Here is a 23,023-nt window from a genome sequence, read left to right on the forward strand (position 1 = left end):
TTTAAATAATTAATTACGGGTTATATGTAAAATATGTTAATTGCATACTGTTACGTAACCGGCAACAATGAATATTAATCGAGACAGGTTTTATGAAAACAACCAAATATTTATTAAACACATATAAGCAATAAGAAGAAAAAACAAAGGAAACCGGAGGTTAAACAGGTATGCAGCCGTTCATCAACTCCACTCGGCTCTGGTTCTTAAAGCGTTAAATGCGAAAACAGTTCTTAAAGCGATACAGTCAGATATCGTTCTTAAAGCAATAACTTCGAAAGTTCAACAGTTTTACACATTCAATTGGGAGAGACTTCTCTGGAGAACGATTTCTTCACCGACGCACCTTTACTGCCGGTTCTGTCCACAGGATTCCCGATGTCGAAAATAAACAGTTTAAATCGACTGACCTTAAATTCCTTTTAGAGAGAGAGCCTTTATGCATGAACTCATTGTACTTTTACAAGAGTTATCTCAATGCAGCTTCTCTTCAACGAAGACTCAATAAGGTCGATCCTTTATTAAACTGCCAAACGATGCCGACTTCTCTCGATCCTTCACTTCAATGAATTCTTCAGTCTCCCTTCAAAACTGTTGGAATTGGGTAAATTGGCACTTCCAGCCACGAATTTCCAGTCCAAGTAATATAGAATCTTTCAACAGAACGCACAACCGTTTTAAAAATGAAACTGTGTCACAAAAGCAAACGCAACAGAAACGGAGGCACAACACGTTCTACCTGGAAATCTACAAACTCAAAATCCCACTGCATCACCTGAGTCGACCCTTATATAGTCACGGGGCACGTGTCATCACGTGACCTCACATCGGCGGGTAAATCACATCAGGTGACCTCCAAAAGACCATTACATCATTCTCACAAAAAAAACAGATCTCCTTGAGCATGTAACAGTACATCATCAGGCTACCACGTGATACGTGAGCACCTAGGTTAGAGTAAAGACGAACTACACCTGTATCTTTGGACTCCTGCGACTTGCTTTGAACTAGTTTAATGTTTTGAAGTTTTAAAACAAACCTGGGGTGGCTACCAACTGTTAAAGTGGAGTGAGACATTAGAGTTTTAAAAGGCGCAGAGGAGCGTTAAGTAAAGTGCCAAGCACGTGCAGGAAGATGGTCGAGTTTTAAGCAAAAAGCAGCGCAGCACATGTTCTTCAGAAGGGAAGACATGATCAAGTTCATTTAAAGAAAAAAACTCGCTTCCCACTTGGAGTACTGTGCTCAGTTCTGGTCGCCTCACTACAGGAAGGATGTGGAAACCACAGAAAGGGTGCAGAGGAGATTTACAAGGATGCTCGCAACACACATCAAAGTTGCTGGTGAACGCAGCAGGTCAGGCAGCATCTCTAGGAAGAGGTACAGTCGACGTTTCGGGCCGAGACCCTTCGTCAGGACTAACTGAAGGAAGAGTGAGTAAGGGATTTGAAAGTTGGAGGGGGAGGGGGAGGGGGAGATCCAAAATGATAGGAGAAGACAGGAGGGGGAGGGATAGAGCCAAGAGCTGGACAGGTGATAGGCAAAAGGGGATACGAGAGGATCATGGGACAGGAGGTCCGGGAAGAAAGACAAGCGGGGGCGGGGGGACCCAGAGGATGGGCAAGAGGTATATTCAGAGGGACAGAGGGAGAAAAAGGAGAGTGAGAGAAAGAATGTGTGCATAAAAATAAGTAACAGATGGGGTACGAGGGGGAGGTGGGGCCTTAGCGGAAGTTAGAGAAGTCGATGTTCATGCCATCAGGTTGGAGGCTACCCAGACGGAATATAAGGTGTTGTTCCTCCAACCTAAGTGTGGCTTCATCTTTACAGTAGAGGAGGCCGTGGATAGACATGTCAGAATGGGAATGGGATGTAGAATTAAAATGTGTGGCCACTGGGAGATCCTGCTTTCTCTGGCGGACAGAGCGTAGATGTTCAGCAAAGCGGTCTCCCAGTCTGCGTCGGGTCTCGCCAATATATAAAAGGCCACATCGGGAGCACTGGACGCAGTATATCACCCCAGTCGACTCACAGGTGAAGTGCCGCCTCACCTGGAAGGACTGTTTGGGGCCCTGAATGGTGGTAAGGGAGGAAGTGTAAGGGCATGTGTAGCACTTGTTCCACTTACACAGATAAGTGCCAGGAGGGAGATCAGTGGGGAGGGATGGGGGGGACGAATGGACAAGGGAGTTGTGTAGGGAGCGATCCCTGCGGAATGCGGGGGGGGGGGGGGAAGATGTGCTTAGTGGTGGGATCCCATTGGAGGTGGCGGAAGTTACGGAGAATAATATGTTGGAAGGATGCTGCCTGGATTGGGGAGCACGCCTTATGAAGACAGGTTGAGTGAGCTCGGCCTTTTCTCCTTGGAGTGACGGAGGATGAGAGGTGACTTGATAGAGGTGTATAAGATAATGAGAGGCATTGATCGTGTGGATAGTCAGAGGCTTTTCCCCAGGGCTGAAATGGCTAACACGAGAGGGCACAGTTTTAAGGTGCTTTTAAGTAGGTACAGAGGAGAGGTCAGGGGTAAGTTTTTTTTAAATCGCAGAATGGTGAGTGCATAGAATGGGCTGCCAGTGACAGTGATGGAGGTGGATACAATAGGGTCTTTTAAAAGACTCCTGGATAGGTACATGGAGCTTAGAAAAATAGAGGGCTATGGGTAACCCTAGGTTATTTCTAAGGTAAGGACATGTTCGGCACAGCTTTGTGGGCTGAAGGGCCTGTATTGGGCTGTAGGTTTTCTATGTTTCTAAAACCCAGAAAAAGGGAGAATTCAGAGTTCTTGAAGAGTGAATACTAGGTGATAATAATTATAACAAGCACTACACAACAGGTAACAGGTTCGTGTATACTGAGCTATTGGAACAGTATTTTGAAGCAAATGAAGTAACCAATGAAAAGCAAGTGCCAATTTGCTACGTGCTTTGAGTTTAAAGGCACACAGTTTGCTTCATAGTTTGACTGCTCCAAGCAAACCAGCAGAAATGAGCTTTGCTAATATTATCAGAGTGATGCACAAACACCTAGAGCCAAAGCCATTGTTAACTGCAGAATGCTTTAGGTTTCATAATTGGAATCTAAAGGAAGGGGAGTCCACTTCAGCATATGTAGCTAAGTTGAAGAGATTGCCTGAGCATTGTCAATTTGACAATGGTCTTAATGGTACACTGAGAGATCATTTAGTTTGTGGAACCTTAAAAGAAAGCATTCAAAAATGACTCCTAACTGAAGCACAACTTACATTTAAAAGAGCAGTGGAAATCACTGTTTCAATGGAAACCGCAGACAGAGATGCAATAGAGTTACCATCAAGAATGAAAGTGAGCACAGATAAAATTGTAGTGTCTAAACAGAAACCAGCCTGGCCAAGTAGATTGTGTTGCCATTGTGGTCGGGTTTCACCTACACCAGACAAATGCAGGTTTAAAGGTGAAACTTGCATAAAATGCAACAAAGTAGGTCATATACAAAAATAAATGGACTGCACAGGGAAGAGAAAATTCTAAAAAGTCAAATTGTATTTTCAAGAAGAGCATTAATCTGCATTTGTGTTGATGAAAAGTCTGATAATGATGAGAATGACACAGGATTGTCCTTGAGATTTACAATGTGAAAATTAACAATAGACAAGCAATATGGCTTACACCAGAAGTGAACGGCAAATTAATTAAAATGGAATTGGACTCTGGCTCAACTGTTTCAGTCATTTCACAAAATGAGTTTGAACGGCATTTCAAAGATACCAAACTGAAACCTGCAGCTATTCAACAAAGAAAACTCCTGTGGAAATGACATTCATAACAGTGAAATACAAAAACCAACAAGCCACATTGAGCTCATATGGGTTAAAAAAAGTCAAGAGGGCCAGCAGTGTAGAGACTTAAGTGGCTGAGACAACTACAACTTGATTGGAGATCCATCCACCACTTACATGCCTCATTTCCTGCAAAGAAGTCGACTGAAAGCGAATTAAGAAAGGAACTGGCTGATGCCACACTGTCTCCATGCCAAACAACATGAACCGTTGCCCGACAGTGGACAAACAGGAGTTGGTGCCACCCTCTGCGCCTCTGGTTGGAAAGCATATTGGACCAAGGAAGGACCACGCTGCTCGGAAGAAACGTGAAAGTGACGAAAGCACTACAAAAGCAAGGCAACATATCGGAGAAAGCTTCTGATACGTTAATCAGGCAGCTACTTGTGAAATGTGGCTTGGTTTTAATCGGAAGAGAGTTCCAGGAGCTTTAGCAAAGTTGCAAGCATTCCGCTTTGGTGAGTAAAAGGAACCAGAATCTACTCTACGTGCATTAAGATTATTGCATGAACTTCAAGTGCTTGCAAAAAGCTGCTTGTAGAAGTAGGGGCAAAGACCAAAGGCTTGCTGGCCAAAATGAAAGGAGTCAATGGAAACACGAAAACAGAGGATTCAGCAGATGATGTTGTGGCTGAGGAAACCAACATAGGAGGAGAGATCAGATCGTAAAGGGAGCAATTGGATTAATAAGAGAATACTCCAGTGAATCAAAGGCACCTTCCCAAGGTCAAGATGCACAAACTAGAAGAAAAAGGAGGGAAAAATGAAGAGAAAGAATGTGAATGAGAGAGTGAATGGTGTGAAACAGGAAAGGAGAAGGAAGCTGTAAAACCACGTCTTGCAGTTTCAGAGTCAGCTCCGCAACCCGAGATTGTTTCACAGACACAAATCTCCCCTTCCAAGCAGAGTAACCCTCCCTCGTCAGGAAAGACATTACCCTACAAGAGAAAAAAAATCTTTAAGCCTGAATGAGACAATGTAAAATTGACTCTGTTGTTGATGGCTATATAGTTGTATTATATAGTATACCGTGTATATACTGTCTATATAGTATACTGTGTATATAGTGTATATACTGTCTATATAGTATTATATAGTATACTGTGTATATAGTGTATATACTGTCTATATAGTATTATATAGTATACTGTGTATATACTGTCTATAATATTATATAGTATACTGTGGAGGTAGTGGAGATGCATTTTCTATTGAGTTGGAGTTTACAACTAACTGGGAGAAGTGCTGTGTATTTAATAGTTCAGCAATTATATATCATTTAATTAAGTATTCTTGTTTGTTTAAATTCCAGGTTACATATAAAATATGTTAATTGCATATGTCATCACGCCACCATATGATTTGTGCTCGCCTCGCTTAAAGTAAAGACGAATGACACCTGCATCTTCCGACTCCTGTGAGTTTCTTTGAACTAGTTTCATGTTTTGAAGTTACAAAACAACAATTATTTGCAAATGCTTCCAGGGATTTCAAGTAGTGCTCTCAAAACAAATTCTCTTTCCTTTATCTCATGCCAGCACCGGTCTGCTCCAGAAGTCCTCCTCTTCCTGCTGACTTACCGATGTTGTAACAGAGAATGACCTTCTGACTGGGGAAAAGGCTTGTCATTCCTAACACAAAAACTTGCCAGTTATAGTTTACATTACAGTGATGGCTTGTGACCATCGTCTCCTTGACACTAACAGCAGGTCAGGCTGTTTTTCTGACTGTTTGTCAGCAGCATACTCTGCTACCGAGCTGTACCGCTTGTCAACAGGCCATTCGGCCCAACTCTGTTGGTCTTCCAGCACTACACAGCAAGATGTCTGCAGACTGGCTCAAGAACGTGCTGAGGGACACAGTGAAGCTTGGTGTAGCCACTGCCAAGGCTCTGTGGGAAAGTTCCTTCCACTACCACACTTGGAGGGGAGAGGAAGCCCCTCGACCAGTGAAAGAGGTACCTCCTCAGGGAGCAACGTGAGGGGCAAAGATGCTATGCTTCCTTGTTTTCTTCTCTTCAGAAAATTTACAATACAGAATGCACTGACGATGAATATAAAGGATTTTTTGCACTGTTTCTGTCATTGTATATATTTTTATCACGAAAAGTTTATTCTTCAAAATATATTTTTTTTAAAACTGAGCCAACATGCTGGCGCTGAGCAGTGGGCACTCCACCCCTCGCCCAGCTCTTGGTAGGTAGTCTCTGTGTTCACCTAGAACTTGGCACTTGCTGAGTGACACTCACTCCCAGAATGGAGAGCTCAGGCAGTCTTGTCTCAGCTATAGTGTGTGCCAACTTCTCCAGGAGGGGTCTGATCTCCTCATTCACTGCCAGTTCTCATTCACCCCCCACCACAGCATGGAACAAGAGTGATACAGACAGACTAGAAGGTGGGACTGCTTTGTTTAAACTGATGGCTGAGAGGAGATTTTTTAAATTAATTCAGCGGATGTGGCCTTCATGGGCCGAGCTGGCATTTAGTTGGCTGTCCCGAGATGCCCTGGAGAAGGTGATGCTGAGCTGCCTTCTTGAGCCACTGCAGTCCTTGAGGTGTGGGTGTACTCACAGTGCTGTTAGGGAGGGAGTTTTGACCCTGTGATGGTGAAGAATCAGTGATATGTTTCAAGGTCAGGCTGGTGTGTGACTTCCAGCCGGAGGTGTTCCCTGTGCTTTTACTGTCCCTGTCCTTCCAGCTGGTAGAGGTGGTGGGTTTGGAAGGTGCTGTCTAAAGAGTCTGGGGGAGTTGCTGCAGACGGTACACACTGCTGACACTGTGTGCTGGTGATGGAGTGAGTGAGTGAGTGGTTGTGGATAGGGTATCTGTAAAAAGGGATGCTTTGTTCTGTACAGTGTTGTTGAAGTTGCTGTCATCTAAGCAAGTGGAAAGTGCTCCATCACACTCATGCCCTGAGCCTCTAGATGATTTGACACATTTCTATTAAAAGATGAGAGATCAGGAGAGAACAGACAGCAGTAGGCTGTTTAGAGGGGTCAAAGGCCAAAGGTCATACATATGAAGATGGACATGTAGGATATTTTTTAAACAGAGCATGTTGTTGGAGCTTACACTCCTGCTGATGTCACGAAGCAGGTCCAGGAGGGAGCTGATAACTATGTGGTTGAGAATAGTTTGCATGAACACAGGAGGGTGTGAGCACATACACAGTACATTCATAGAGTTATATAGCAGAGAAACAGACCCTTCAGCTGACCAAGGTGTCCTCCCAAGGTAGTCCTCTTTACCTGTATAGCCTATATCCCTCTTAACATTTCCTATCCATGGCATCCGTCCCATCCAAACTAACTAGTCTGCATTTGTCTTGTCTTTATTTGAACGCTTCCAATCCACATACCTATCCAAATGGCTTTCAAACGTTGTGATGGCTGCCCCAGCAGTTCATTCCATCTACCCACTACCTTCTGTGTGGAAGCACTGTCCCTCAGGTCTCCTTTAGGTTTCACCCTCTCACCTCTGCCCTCTAGTTGTACCCTGGGAAAAAGACCACCACGTTACCTTTGCCCCTCATGATTTTACGAACCTTTGTAAGGACTCTCTTGGCCTCTCACTCCAGAGAAGACAGTTTATTCCTATAGCTCGAGTCCTCCAGTCCTGACAACATCCTTGTGAATCTCTTCTGCTCCCTCTCAAGCCTAATCACATCCTTCTTAAAGCTGGTGAACGGAGCTGCACACAGGACTGCCAGTGGTTGTCTCGCCAGCATCTTGCACTTAGTGCCCAGCCAGCGAAGGAAGGCATGCACATGGCTTCTTCACAATCCTACCAGCATCACCCTTCCAGAGAACTTTGTACAAAATGGAATAGCGGACTGTTTGCTAAATGGCGACTGAGAAACATTCATGTTCAAAGGGGCTTGGATGTCCTTTTATGAGCTGAAAGCTGAATCGCAGGAGCATAAGCGGTTAGAAAGACAAAACAATGCTGCGTCACATGAGATAAAAGTCCAGGAGTAAAGACTGTAAATGTACGGGGCTTCGATGAGACTTCTCTTCATTCCTCCTCTCAAAAGCTAGACGCCTGAAGCAACGATTGTCTGGGTGGTGGATTCAATGAGTGAAAGTAGATGAACTAGGAGGAGACCATGCTCTCCAGAGGGAGAGAATCTCATTAAGACAGGACAGGGGATGAGAGGTGACTCGATGGAGATGTGCATGATGATAAGAGATATAGGCTGAGTGGACAGCAGAGGCTTTTTCCCCAAGGTGGAAATGGCTAATACCAGGGAGCATAATTTAAAGATGATTGGAGGAAAGTATGGGGTTGTCAGAGGCAAGTGTTTTTTTTCACACAAAGAGCTGTGGGTGAGTGGAACACCCTCCCAGGGTGGTGGCAGAGGTAGATACATTCAGGTTATTTCAGAAACTCCTAGATAGGCACATGGATGATAGAAAAATGGAGGACTGTGTAGAATAGAAGTGTTAGATTGATCTTACAGTAAGTTAAAAGGTCGACACAACATTGCAGGCCAAAGGGCCTGTACTGTACTGTACTGTAGTGTAGTGTTCTATGTTTTCAAACAGACAACATTCTGATAGAGTGCAATCAGAGGCAGACATTTTCCACAGGGGAGGTCAACCCCGAACATCAGACGGTGAAGACTGACTCATGGTCCCCTCTGCTCAGGTAGTCTACACCAGGTGAAGCCTGAACTGTTTGATCCAGCCCATCAAAATCCAGAGAGCACACAGTAACCCCCTTGCTCAACCTGCCCTCTCTACACGTGCTTTCCTCTTCAATTTCTTCTCTGACACAGCAGAATACCCGCTTCCCTTTCATAACCACCGGCACAGAAGCTCTCCGAATGTGAAGGACCATTTTCAAGCTGCCCTCTCAAAAGCGTGGACACAAGAGGAGGTGAATTATTCAGGGGCTGCAGTCCATAAGACGTAGGAGCAGAATTAGGCCATTTGGCCCATCGAGTCTGTTCCGCCAATTCATCATGGCTTCTTACCCCTCTCAGCCCCATTCTCCTGTCTTCTCTTCGATGCCTTGCTAATCAAGAATCAATCAAACTTCCACTTCAATAATTTGGCCTGCACAGCAGTTTATGGTAATGAATTCCACAGATCTCCCACCCTCCAGCTGAAAGTCATTAGATAAGCACAGCCTCACTAGCGTGTTCTGCCTGGTCATTACTAAGAGTCTTCTGACTGAAGCAGAGACCAACAGTTAACGATGGGTCAGACAGTTGAGTCCAAAGAGGAAAATGGGACAAAGGGATTGGGCTAAGACATTGAAACAAGGATTCTTGTGAACAAAAGCCGTCAGCTGGGAAATGTCCCATAGCCAAGGAGAAAGGAGGGAATCATTGCCCATCTCTGGAATCAGAAACAATTTAACAATCACTTCCTTAATCTGTAAGTGTTAGTTGTTTACTTTCAGAACACATGACCAGGGAACAAGTTTACACAAGTTTTAGATCAGTGAGGAGCGGTGCAGTGATATCACCCCCACCCCCCCCCACCCTCACCAAGATCCTGTCCTGGCCAAACGGCTGTAACCTCAGGCTGAATCTCCAGATGCAACACTCTCACCTCAGAGGCAAAACCTGGTGGTATTGAAGTCCTCCGACTGGGACCCCAGTACCTGAGACAGGCAGACACTCGGTCAGGGATAGGAGAGAACTACACCGTAGGATCTGTGGCCTTCTGGATGAGCCCGTTCTCTTTGGTGGATTAAAGACTCATGTTGCATCATTTTAAACAAGATGCTGGGTGCTCTGGGGCACATGCTGGGAAATGGGGCAGCATAGACAAAATGGGCTGAAGGGCCTGTTTCTGTACGACCCTATGACTCTTCCTCGGCCTCCTAATGAACATTTCACTCACCAAAAGCAAATTTTCTCCTTTGACACTGTGAAATCTTATGGTGCACCAATGGCTGCTGTGTTTACTGCAACAATATACACTTCCAAAGTATTACATCAGGTGGAAGGCACTTTGAAATGTGACCAACATGCTGTCAGTCAACCATGTTGCTCTGAGACATGGAAGTGAAAAGTATTACTGTGCAGATTTGCACTGAGCATGTCACTGGTCGTTGGGCTTTTTCTATAAGTGATCAGATGAATGGCAAGGTGGCGGAAACAAAAAGGATTAACATGGATTCACTTTTGTTCCATTTTAAATGGTATAAATCAGCAGGATGTGGGCTGTCCAGTACAGAGGTGGAAGAGCACAAGTTTAGACTGGAGCTCTCGGAGACTACTATATTGTCTTCTAAATGAGATATTAAATTTAGAGTCACTCGTAGGCCAATGTAAAAGATCCTACAGTATTATTTCAGAAAACAGGGGAAATCACTCAAGGTTTTCACCAATATTCCCCCTTCAACCAACATCACCAAAACAGATTGTGCAGGATTACACTTTAAAAATGTTTAATCAACTATAAAGTGCTTTGGCATGGTAAAAAGTAAATACAAGAGATTCTGCAAATTATCACATACAAAATGCTGGAAGAACTCAGCAGATCAGGCAGCATCTATGGAGGGAATAAACTATTGAAATAATGGGCCGAAACAATAGACAATAGGTGCAGGAGTAGGCCATTTGGGCCTTTGAGCCAAAGAAACACTTACAGGACAGGAAAGGAAGGGGGAAGAAGCCAGAAGAAGCTGGTGGGAGGAGGGGAGGAGTACAGGTTGGCAGGTGATAGGTGGAACAGCATGAAGGAGAGGTGGCTGGGGTATTAAGTGAGAAACTGGGAGGCGAAGGAGGTAAAGGGCTGAAGAAGAAGGAACCTGATGGGAGAAGAGAGTGGACCATGGGAGAAATATGTTGTGCTTAGAACCTGCAGGTGCTGGAAACACACAAGTTTTAGATCAGTGAGGAGCAGTACAGTGATATCACCACCCCCCACCACCCTCACCAAGATCCTGTCCTGGCCAAACGGCTGTAACCTCAGGCTGAATCTCCAGATGCAACACTCTCACCTCAGAGGCAAAACCTGGTGGTATTGAAGTCCTCCGACTGGGACCCCAGTACCTGAGACAGGCAGACACTCGGTCAGGGATAGGAGAGAACTGCACCGTAGGATCTGTGGCCTTCTGGATGAGCCCGTTCTCTTTGGTGGATTAAAGACTCATGTTGCATCATTTTAAACAAGATGCTGGGTGCTCTGGGGCACATGCTGGGAAATGGGCCAGCATAGACAAAATGGGCTGAAGGGCCTGTTTCTGTACGACCCTATGACTCTTCCTCGGCCTCCTAATGAACATTTCACTCACCAAAAGCAAATTTTCTCCTCTGACACTGTGAAATCTTATAGTGAACTGTTTCCTGCAATGAATGAATGAATTTCCCACAATGTTGTGCCGAACTATTTAAACCATAAGACCATAAGATATAGAAGTGGGCTATTCAGCCCATCGAGTCTGCTCTGCCATTCAATCATGGGCTGATCCAATTCTTCCAGTCATCCCCACTCCCCTGCCTTCACCCCATACTCTTTGATGCCCTGGCTAATCAAGAACCTATCTATCTCTGCCTTTCAATACACCCAATGACTTGGCCTCCAAAGCCTCTTGTGGCAACAAATTCCACAGATTTACCACCCTCTGACTAAAGTAATTTCTCCGCACCTCTGTTCTAAATGGACGTCCTTCAATCCCGAAATCATGTCCTCTTGTCCTAAACTCCCCTACCATGGGAAATAATTTTGCCATATCTAATCTGTTCAGGCCTTTTAACATTCAGAGTGTTTCTATGAAATACCCCCTCATTCTCCTGAACTCCAGGGAATACAGCCCAAGAGCTGCCAGACATTCCTCATACAGTAACCCTTTCATTCCTGGAACCATTCTCATGAATCTTCTCTGAACCCTCTCCAATGTCAGTATATCCTTTCTAAAATAAGGAGCCTAAAACTGCACACAATATTCCAAGTGTGGTCTCACCAGTGCTTTATAGAGCCTCAACATCACATCCTTGCTCTTATATTCTATACCTCTAGAAATGAATGCCAACATTGCAGTCGCCTTCTTCACCACTGACTTAACCTGGAGGTTAACCTTTAGGGTATCCTGCACAAGGACTCCCAAGTCCCTTTGCATCTCTGCATTTGGAATTCTCTTCCCATCTAAATAATAGTCTGCCCATTTATTTCTTCCACCAAAGTGCATGACCATACACTTTCCAACATTGAATTTCATTTGCCACTTCTTTGCCCATTCCTCTAAATTATCTAAGTCTCTCTGCAGGCTCTCTGTTTCCTCAACACTACCCACTCCTCCACCTGTCTCTGTATCATCGGCAAATTCAGCCACAAATCCATTAATACCGTAGTCCAAATCATTGACATACATTGTAAAAAGCAGTGGTCCCAACACCGACCCCTGTGGAACTCCACTGGTAACTGGCAGCCAGCCAGAATAGGATCCCTTTATTCCCACTTTCTGTTTTCTGCCGATCAGCCAATGCTCCACCCACCCTAGTAACTACCCTGTAATTCCATGGGCCCCTATCTTGTTAAGCAGCCTCACGTGTGGCACCTTGTCAAAGGCCTTCTGAAAATCCAAGTACACAACGTCTACTGAATCTCTTGTCTACCCTGCTTGTAATTTCCTCAAAAAATTGCAGTATGTTTGTCAGGCAGGATTTTCCTTTCAGGGAACCGTGCTGGTTTTGGCCTATCTTGTCATGTGCCTCCAGGTACTCTGTAATCTCATCCCTAACAATCGATTCCAACATCTTCCCAACCACTGATGTCAGGCTAACAGGTCTATAGTTTCCATTCTGCTGCCTCGCACCCTTCTGAAATAGCGGAATAACATTTGCAAAATAAAACCAGTAATTAAATATCTAATTAAGTATTAAGCTAATCCACCATCAGATTTCTGAACGGTCCATGAACCTTTCAACACTATCTTGCTATTGTTGCTCTCTTTTCATAGACATTATACTCTTATGTTTATATACATACACATGTGAAATATACCATCATGTACGTGTATATATAAAATCGGAGTGCATGCTTGTGCTCTTCTGTTGCTGCAGCCCACGCACTTCAGCGTTTGACGTGCGCATTCAGAGATGCTCCTCTCCACACCACTGACGTAACACATGGTTATCTGAGTTCCTGTCACCATCCCATCAGCTCGAACCAGCCTGGCCATTCTCCTCTGACCGCTCTCATTAACAAACTGCCCACTGTCTCGTGTTTTACACACCTCTCCCTGTGAACTCCAGAGACTGTTGTGAGTGAAAATCCCAGGAGGTCAACACATGTTGTCATTTATAGTCGCAAGCATGAGGAAATCTGCAGATGCTGGAATTTCAAGCAACACACATCAAAGTTGCTGGTGAACGCAGCAGGCCAGGCAGCATCTCTAGGAAGGGGTACAGTCGACGTTTCAGGCCGAGACCCTTCGTCAGGACTCACTGAAGGAAGAGCTAGTAAGAGATTTGAAAGGGGGAGGGGGAGGGGGAGATCCAAAATGATAGGAGAAGACAGGCAGGGGAGGGCTGGAGCCAAGAGCTGGACAGGTGATTGGCAAAAGGGATATGAGAGGATCATGGGACGGGAGGTCCAGGGAGAAGGAAAAGAGGGATGGGGGGGGAAAACCCAAAGGATGCGCAAGGGGTATAGTGAGAGGGACAGAGGGAGAAAAAGGAGAGAAAGAGAATGTGTGTAAATAACGGATGGGGTACGAGGGGGAGGTGGGGCATTAGCGGAAGTTAGAGAAGTCGATGTTCATGCCATCAGGTTGGAGGCTGCCCAGACGGAATATAAGGTGTTGTTCCTCCAACCTGAGTGTGGCTTCATCTTTACAGTAGAGGAGGCCATGGATAGACATGTCAGAATGGGAATGGGATGTGGAATTAAAATGTGTGGCCACTGGGAGATCCTGCTTTCTCTGGCGGACAGAGCGTAGGTGTTCATTGAAACGGTCTGCGTCGGGAGCACCAGACGCAGTATATCACCCCAGCCGACTCACAGGTGAAGTGTCGCCTCACCTGGAAGGACTGTCTGGGGCCTTGAATTCCCATTCACTAGGGTCCACTCAATATAGCAAGTAAGCCTGGTCAATCTGGTCTGAAGGATTTCTTCTTCACTTCCACATTGTGGCCATATGCTCTGGAATCACAACTGCTCTGACAGAGGAGTCCCCAGGGAGGGCACTGGAGGGGAATGCCTTAACCACTTGACCACGTGCTCACAGACACCCCACAAATGAGAACTATAGAAGATCAAACACTACAGCAGAGAAAAAGCCCTACACCAAGATAATCTTACCCTTCCCTCCCACATAGCCCTCCATTTTCCTATCACCCATGTGCCTACCTCAGAGTTCCTTACATGGCCCGAATATATCTGCCTCTACCACCACCCCCAGCAGGGTGTTCCCCACACCCACCACTCTCTGTGCGAATAAATAAATAATAAACAGCCTGCCTCTGACATCCCTGCTATACTTTTCTCCAGTCATTTTAAAATTACCCCCACTTGTGTTAATCTTTTAGCCCTGGGAACCCCCTCTGGCTGTCCACTCTTGTCATCCTGTACACCTCTTATCAAGTCGCCTCTCTTCCTCCCTTGATCCAAAGAGAAAAGGCCAAGCTTGCTCAACCTGCCCTCATGAGAGATGCTCTCTAATCCAGACAGCATCCTGGTAAATCCCCTCTGCACCCTGTCTAAAACTTCACACCTTTCTCCAACGAGTGGACCAGAACTGAACACGATACTCCTAAAGATTTGAGCTAACCAGGGTTTTATAGAGCTGCAACATTACTTTGTTCCTCGATACTGCCAAGGATCCTTCCATTAACCCTGTATTCTACCTTTCGTTATGAACATGGTGATGAAATCTGGACTGATCAAGCTGGTATATTAGTCCTCAAGATGTAATGCACTTCATGGTGTTTAACTGAAGTATTTAATCAAACGTGAGCATACTGCGATCAGTAGACCAGCCTAAAGAGATGTAATCATCTTTCTCTGGGAGTTGTTTGTCCCCCGGTCTCTAGCCCTGGGTAGATGAATGTAAACAAATGTTTTAAGGAAGGTAGTTTGTGGGGAGTGATTTGAGTGGTTGGTTTTGCTTTACAGTCCTCGAGGCGCTGCTGCACACACATGAAGGGGAAGGTCACTGGTACAGTAACCGCAAATTCACCATCTCGGTCATCTCCATTCTCGTCATCCTACCTCTGTCCATTCCCAAAGAGATTGGGTTCCAGAAGTACGCCAGGTTAGTTTGTTAAACAGTCGGTCCTTGTGCTGCTGGCAAAGTTCCACAATTCCAGCCTCTGTTGTCTGTCAGAGGTGTGATGTCTCTGTGTGCAGCATTTGTTGTTCAACAGTCAGCTGGGACTTTTGCCTTGGGTATTCCAATATTATCAATCATATTAATCACTGTTGGAGAGAAGCATGCCCTTCGATTCTTATTGAAACCAAACTGGCAGGTGCCCCAAAGCACAGTGACTCCGAACCTCAGTGGGTCCCTTTCGCTTGCTTTGCCATGACCACCTCCCTCAACCTGTGAGATAAGTCAGTGATCATCCCGTCCAACTTTAGCCTCATATTCCTCCTCAGTTTTCCTATCCGACCTTCCCTTCCTGCACCCTTGGCCTTTGACCATACTGTTTGCAGTGTTGAAATTGTGTTTCAAAGTACTTCCTCATCTCTTGTTCTACCTGCCTTGTAATCCCAGAGCCAATCGCTCAAGCCTGTCTGAAAATCAAAAAATAAAACTACAGATGCTGGAAATCCAAAGTAAAAACAGAAAATTCCAGGCGGTCAGTCATCATCTTTGGGAAGAAGCGGGGTTTGGTATCTCTGGGTAAAACTGGGGTGACCCTGGCGATAATCTGTAAACAATGATTTCTGTCAGTGAGTGAATGGGAGTATTTGAGAGTGAGAGCAAGACAAAAGAATGTGAGAATTGTGAAATACAGACAGGAGGACATTCCTGGCAGGTCAGGCTGAACACATCCTCCACTCCCAGAGAGGAAAAGAAACAAAGTGAACTGATGTCTCCAGTGAATGACGGATATAGACAGAGCAACCAGTTGTAGAATTCAACATTGAGTCCATAAGCTGGTGTTTTTGTTGTCCCTCGGTGTACCATTGGATGAAGTGACAGGCTGAATCACAGACTGAACATGGGCGCTCGCTCAGGTGTTTACCAAGTCTTGGCAACCTCACCAGCTGTCTAACCTTTCACCTCCAAAATTCTGACTCTTCTCGTCCTTTCTCCCTGATGTTTGAGCTGTCCCTGGTTCCTCCATTGTACCATTCCCTGACGGTCTCCATCCCCACCCCCCTGCAGTTCCCAACTTGGGCTCCGTAATTCTAACACCTCTGACGTGCTGTCTGTAAATCCCCCTCTGCCCAGCTTGGGATTTTCCACACAGACCCATCAACTTGCCGGTCCTTTGTTCTCATTCAGGTCTGCAGACCCGGCCACACATAGCTGAACCCCCTGAAAACTGCTGTCAGCCACACTCCCTTGACCACTGACTTCAGACCTTCCCCTCCTGTGCCCTCCCTGGGGACTCCTCTGTCAGAGCACTTGTGATTCCAGAGCATATGGCCACAATGTGGAAGTGAAGAGCAAATCCTTCAGACCAGATTGACCAGACTCACTTGCTATATTGAGTGGACCCTAGTGAATGGGAATTCAAGGCCCCAGACAGTCCTTCCAGGTGAGATGACACTTCACCTGTGAGTCGGCTGGGGTGATATACTGCGTCTGGTGCTCCCGACACAGACCGTTTCACTGAACACCTACGCTCTGTCCGCCAGAGAAAGCAGGATCTCCCAGTGGCCACACATTTTAATTCCACATCCCATTCCCATTCTGACATGTCTATCCACGGCCTCCTCTACTGTAAAGATGAAGCCACACTCAGGTTGGAGGAACAACACCTTATATTCCATCTGGGTAGCCTCCAACCTGATGGCATGAACATTGACTTCTCTAACTTCTGCTAAGGCCCCACCTCCCACTCTTACCCCATCCCTTATTTATTATTATCATTAATGTATTTTTTCTCTCTCATTTTTCTCCTTCTGTCCCTCTGACTATACCCCTTGCCCATCCTGTGGTCTCCCCTCCCCCTTTTCCTTCTCCCTGGGCCTCCTGTCCCATGATCCTCTCGTATCCCCTTTTGCCTATCACCTGTCCAGCTCTTGGCTCCATGCCTCCTCCTCCTGTCTTCTCCTATCATTTCAGATCTCCCCCTCCCCCTCCCACTTTCAAATCTCTTACTAGCTCTTCTTTCAGTTAATCCTGACGAAGGGTCTCGGCCCGAAACGTTGACTGTAACTCTTCCTAGCGATGCTGCCTGGCCTGCTGTGTTCACCAGCAACTTTGATGTGTGTTGTTTGTCATTTATAGTGATATTTTATGTGTTGCTACAAAGCGTGATGTAGTGTACGTCAGGTGATAATCAGCCTGGCTCTGATCTGTCTGCACAATGTCCGTATTCCTCCATTCTCTGCACGTCCCTGCGCCTGTCGAAAAGGCTCTTGAACACTTGTACCCTACCTGCCTCCACCATCACTGCATTCCAGCACCCACCACACTCTGCCCCACACACCTCCTTCGAACTCAGCCCCTCTCACCGTGAATGCCAGCTCTGTAGTATTAGAAATGTTGACCCCGGGAGAGAGGTACCACCTGCCTACTCTATCTATACCTCTCAATTTTATAAACCTCCATCAGGTCTGCACCCAGCCTCTGTCACTCCACAAAGAAAACACAATCCAAGTGTGTCCAACCTCACTTGATAGCATGTGCCCTCTAATCCAGCCAGCTTCCTGGTGAACCTCTTCTGCATCCCGTCCAAAGTCTGCACGCCCTTCCTGTAGTGGGGCGACCACAACCGACTGCAAAGAGCTGAGTGAAAGGGGTAACACACCATTCTCTGAGTCACATAGTTGATGGCTCACTGCTTACAATAAAGTCAATTCTGTCGAGGAAATGGATGATCGATGCTTTGGGTTTAGACCCTTCCTTGGACTGAAAGAAAGAGATGGGGGGAGGTGGAACAAGTCCTGGCAGGAGATGGAATAGGTGGTTCCAGGTGATGGGGGGGGGGGGGGGCGGGATAGGCAGGTGGTTCCAGGTGATTGGGGGGTGGGAATAGGCAGGTGGTTCCAGGTGATGAGGGGGTGACAGGCAGGTGGTTCCAGGTGATTGGGGGGTGGGAATAGGCAGGTGGTACCAGGTGATGGGGGGGGGGTGGATAGGCAGGTGGTTCCAGGTGATTGGGGGGTGGGAATAGGCAGGTGGTTCCAGGTGATGAGGGGGTGATAGGCAGGTGGTTCCAGGTGATGAGGGGGTGATAGGCAGGTGGTTCCAGGTGATGGGGTGGGGGGAATAGACAGGTGGTTGCAGGTGATGAAGGGGTGATAGGTAGGTGGTTCCAGGGGATGAAGGGGTGATAGACAGGTGGTACCAGGTGATGGGGGGGGGGGATAGGCAGGTGGTTCCAGGTGATTGGGGGGTGGGAATAGGCAGGTGGTTCCAGGTGATGAAGGGGTGATAGGCAGGTGGTACCAGGTGATGGGGGGGGTGGATAGGCAGGTGGTTCCAGGTGATTGAGGGGTGGGAATAGGCAGGTGGTTCCAGGTGATGAGGGGGTGATAGGCAGGTGGTTCCAGGTGATGAAGGGGTGATAGGAAGATGGTACCAGGTGATGGGGGGGGGGGATAGGCAGGTGGTTCCAGGTGATTGGGGGGTGGGAATAGGCAGGTTGTTCCAGGCGATGAGGGGGTGATAGGCAGGTGGTTCCAGGTGATTGGGGGGTGGGAATAGGCAGGTTGTTCCAGGTGATGAGGGGGTGATAGGCAGGTGGTTCCAGGTGATGGGGGGGGATAGGCAGGTGGTTCCAGGTGATTAGGTGGGGGGAATAGGCAGGTGGTTCCAGGTGATGAGGGGGTGATAGGCAGGTGGTTCCAGGTGATGGAGGGGGGGATAGGCAGGTGGTTCCAGGTGATGAAGGGGTGATAGGCAGGTGGTTCCAGGTGATGAAGGGGTGATAGGCAGGTGGTACCAGGTGATGGGGGGGGGGGATAGGCAGGTGGTTCCAGGTGATTGGGGGGTGGGAATAGGCAGGTGGTTCCAGGTGATGAGGGGGTGATAGGCAGGTGGTTCCAGGTGATTGGGGGGGGGGGGGATAGGCAGGTGGTTCCAGGTGATTGGGTGGAGGGAATAGGCAGGTGGTTCCAGGGGATGAGGGGGGATAGGCAGGTGGTTCCAGGTGATGAAGGGGTGATAGGCAGGTGTTTCCAGGTGATGAGGGGGTGATAGGCAGGTGGTTCCAGGTGATGAGGGGGTGATAGGCAGGTGGTTCCAGGTGATGAGGGGGGGGATAGGCAGGTGGTTCCAGGTGATTGGGGGGGATAGGCAGGTGGTTCCAGGGGATGAGGGGGTGATAGGCAGGTGGTTCCAGGTGATTGGGGGGTGGGGGGATAGGCAGGTGGTTCCAGGGGATGAGGGGGTGATAGGCAGTGGTTCCAGGTGATTGGGGGGTGGGGGGGATAGGCAGGTGGTTCCAGGGGATGAGGGGGGGGATAGGCAGATGGTTCCAGGTGATGAAGGGGTGATAGGCAGGTGGTTCCAGGTGATGGGGGGGGTGATAGGCAGGTGGTTCCAGGTGATGAGGGGGTGATAGGCAGGTGGTTCCAGGTGATGAAGGGGTGATAGGCAGGTGGTTCCAGGTGATGAGGGGGGGGGGTGATAAGCAGGTGTTTCCAGGTGATGAGGGGGGGATAGGCAGGTGGTTCCAGGTGATGAGGGGGGGGATAGGCAGGTGGTTCCAGGTGATTGGGGGGTGGGAATAGGCAGGTGGTTCCAGGTGATGAGGGGGTGATAGGCAGGTGGTTCCAGGTGATGAGGGGGGGGATAGGCAGGTGGTTCCAGGTGATGAAGGGGTGATAGGCAGGTGGTTCCAGGGGATGGGGATGAGGAGGTGATAGGCAGGTGGTTCCAGGTGATGGGGGGGGGGAAATAGGCAGGTGGTTCCAGGGGATGGGGGGGGTGATAGGCAGGTGGTTCCAGGGGATAGGCAGGAGGTTCCAGGTGATGAGGGGGGTGATAGGCAGGTGCAGAAGGTGAAACAGGACAGTAACAGAGACTGGGAGGTGATAGATGGTGGTAACAAGGGGCTGAAGGTGATGGAAGCTGATAGGTGGGGAAGGTGGGGCATGGGAGGGAGAGAGGGAGAGAGGGAGGGAGGGGAGCCAGTGGGAGGAGTGCTTGTGTGATGGGAAGATGGGGACGGTGGAGGAGGGGAAAGACGGGATGCTGGTGGCTGGGGAGGGTGTAGGAGGAACTGGGTAGATCAGAACAAGAGAGAAAAGGGACAGAGGAGTGAGTTACCAGCAAGTGGAGAAGATCGGGTCGCAGGCTACCCAGGTGGAATATGAGGCACTGTTCTTCTAGTGTGGGTTTAGTCTCACCCTGGCAGCAGAGAAGGCTGGGGACAGATGTGTCTGTGTGGGAACGGGGAGGGGAGTTAAGAATGGCTGGCAGCCAAGATCTCCAAATGGACACAGCAAGTGAAACTTGGGTGCTCGACCCTGCCAGTATCCCCAAGGTGTTATTTTGAAATGTTCAGCCAGTTTATGCCCAAGCATGAGGATGCCTTCCCTAGAGTCGTGCATGGGCAGTGGGAACATCCAGGGGTCGTGTGTGGGTGGTGGGAACGTCCAGGGTTGGCACCAGCCCCCTCACAAATGCTACTGTTGAATACTGGTCCAGCTGTGATTCCAGACCCCAGTCTCCAGCCTCTTTCTATACAAGAAATAGTCTCACTACAATCACCTTCATTCTGTGTTGAGGCCCCTTTGCCATTGAAAATGGTTCCTACCTCCTCTGTCTAGACCCACCAGAGACCTCTCTTATCAGATCTTCTCACAATCTCCTCTGTCCTAAGTAGGGCAATCCCAGAATCTGCAGTCCATCCACTAAATGACAACTCCTTATCCCCAGCAATGCACACAAAATACTGGAGGTACTCAGGACAGGCAGCCTCTACAGAGGGAGATAAAAAATTGACACTTTGATTTCATCGGGTCTCGGCTCAAAACATCATTCCCCACCAAAGAGGCTGCCTGACCCACTGAGTTCCTCCAGCATTTTGTGTGTTTTGCTCTGGATTTCCAGCTTCTGCAGAATTTCTCGTATCTTTATCCCCAGAATCATTTTGGAACCTCTTCCACATCCCCTCCAGAACTCGCACATGCTAAAGCCATTGTCAGCCCAGGGTTTATATAAAGTTCACTGTCACTTCCTTTTTCTCACACTTTCTGCAGAGCCCAGGGCCTTGGTGACTTTGCTAACAAGCTGCACTTTCCACAGACTGACGGTCTGCCAGAACTGTCAGTCAGAGTCTGCAGTGCTTCTCTGTGCCAACAGGGAGCAATTCAACATGGCGTGAACGTTCCACCTCCCCTCACTCTTCCGCCTTGACACCCACCCGAGTTAGCACCACTAACCTGTTGCACTGTGAACTCCAGTAAGTGGTTAGGTAACCTTTCATGTGATCATTGTTTGAAAAAAAGGTCCTTCACAGACCCAGATGATCTTCTGTCTCCTGAGAATATGTGAGTGAGATAAAGGTTTTCTCTGGAGGAGGATGAGGGATGACTAGACAGGGTGATACAAGGCATAGCGGATAGCTAGAGGCCTTTTTTCAAGTCAGAAACTGCTATGGCAAGGCAGCATAATTTTAAGGTGATTGGAAGAAAGTATGGGGATGTGTGGTCAGTGATGTACTTCACACAGAGAGTCGTGGATGTGTGAGGCACTCTGCCAGGGCTGGTTTTAGAGACAGATTCATGAGGGTCATGGATGAAAGAAAAATGGCAAGCTCTGTTTGAGGGAAGGGCTGGATTGATCCAAGAGTATGTTATCAGGTCAGCACAACATTGTGGGCAGAATGGCCTGTACTGTGCTATAATGTTCTATGTTCTAAAAATAGAACAATTTGCCAAACCAAGGAATGGGAGCTATTTAATTTCCAGATGCCTGGGGGAGGGAGGGAGTAGGTTTACCTGGGTTACCAGCAGTCTGGAGGCCAGTGTCTTCTCAGCACCTATCCAGCCAGGTATGGGTCCCACCAGAAGCTCTGGCCACCAGTAACCTCGCCCAGCCTTCCTGGCTGATGCCACTGGGATATTCCGCTGTGTGGGAAACCCTCTCCAGCACATTCCAGATGGAATTAATTGGGAAGGGTTTCCTTTCGTCTCCCCACTACCTTTCACCCAGCTCCACGGTTTAGACCGTCTGGTCACCTCCATTACAAGAAGGGTGCGGAGACCCCGGAGAGGGTTACACGGATTACAGGGTACGGGCGACAAGGAGAGCTGAACAAACTTGAGCTCTTTTCTCTGGAGCGAGGAATGCAGAAGGGAAACATGATAGAGGTTTATACAATTTTGGGAGGCATAGTGTAAGATAGTCGTTATCGTCCACGGCAAGTTTATTTTCCACGGGAGCCCAAAACGGACAGTCAGCGGAGGCGGTGGAGACACGAGAAATAGCGGCGTACAAAAGAGTTGACACATGAACACGCAGGGAACGGAGGATATCAATTCAGGAAGAAGTGGTTAGTTTGGAGCAGACCAGGCGGTTGGAAGGAGTGGTTCCTGTCCTGTGTTCCATCTAACACAGTGCCCAGTCACCGTTCTCCTCCAGCGGCTTACCCAGACCGGAGAGTCCGGGGACCGGGGACCTCGCCCCTCAGCCGCCCTTCACTCACCAGTAATGCAGATGTGTTCCGGCGCTCGCATCCAGGTAGCCCGACCACTGCCTGAAGTTGATCTTGGTGCTCAGCCCCGGCAAGGAGAGGATTTCATCTTGGGAAGGCTGTCCCAGGGCGCCGCTTGCACACAGCAGCAACAAGCACCACAGCATCGTGACGGAGCGTACAGAGAGCGAGCGGGAGCAGCGACTGTCCCGGAACAAGGAGGGCAGAACTCGAACGGTCACATGATCGCCAACCACCCAGACTTTTCTCGGAAGTGACCGCCTGGAAATGTGCCAAAGATCTTGTGTGCGTTGGTGTGTGACAGAGAGAGGGGTGTGAGGGTGGGAGAGACAGAGAGAGGGGTGTGAGGGTGTCAGAGACAGAGAGAGGGGTGTGAGGGTGGGAGAGACAGAGAGAGGGGTGTGAGGGTGTCAGAGACAGAGAGAGAGGGGTGGGAGAGACAGAGAGAGGGGTGTGAGGGTGGGAGAG

At 48.0% G+C, this 23,023-nt stretch overlaps 1 protein-coding gene across 1 annotated transcript in view; it reads right to left on the reverse strand.

The window, feature by feature from the left end:
• LOC140210370 (lysosomal protective protein-like) overlaps positions 1–22,761 on the reverse strand; it is a 95,720-nt gene extending 72,959 nt beyond the window's left edge. Inside the window, exon 1 of the mRNA XM_072279266.1 lies at positions 22,547–22,761. Coding sequence (XP_072135367.1) covers positions 22,547–22,701 — 155 coding nt within the window. The 5' untranslated portion in view covers positions 22,702–22,761. The remainder of the gene's footprint in view (positions 1–22,546) is intronic.
• Positions 22,762–23,023: the final 262 nt, after the last annotated feature.

Source organism: Mobula birostris, chromosome 15 (assembly GCF_030028105.1).
Source record: "Mobula birostris isolate sMobBir1 chromosome 15, sMobBir1.hap1, whole genome shotgun sequence".
NCBI classification, from domain to species: domain Eukaryota; kingdom Metazoa; phylum Chordata; class Chondrichthyes; order Myliobatiformes; family Myliobatidae; genus Mobula; species Mobula birostris.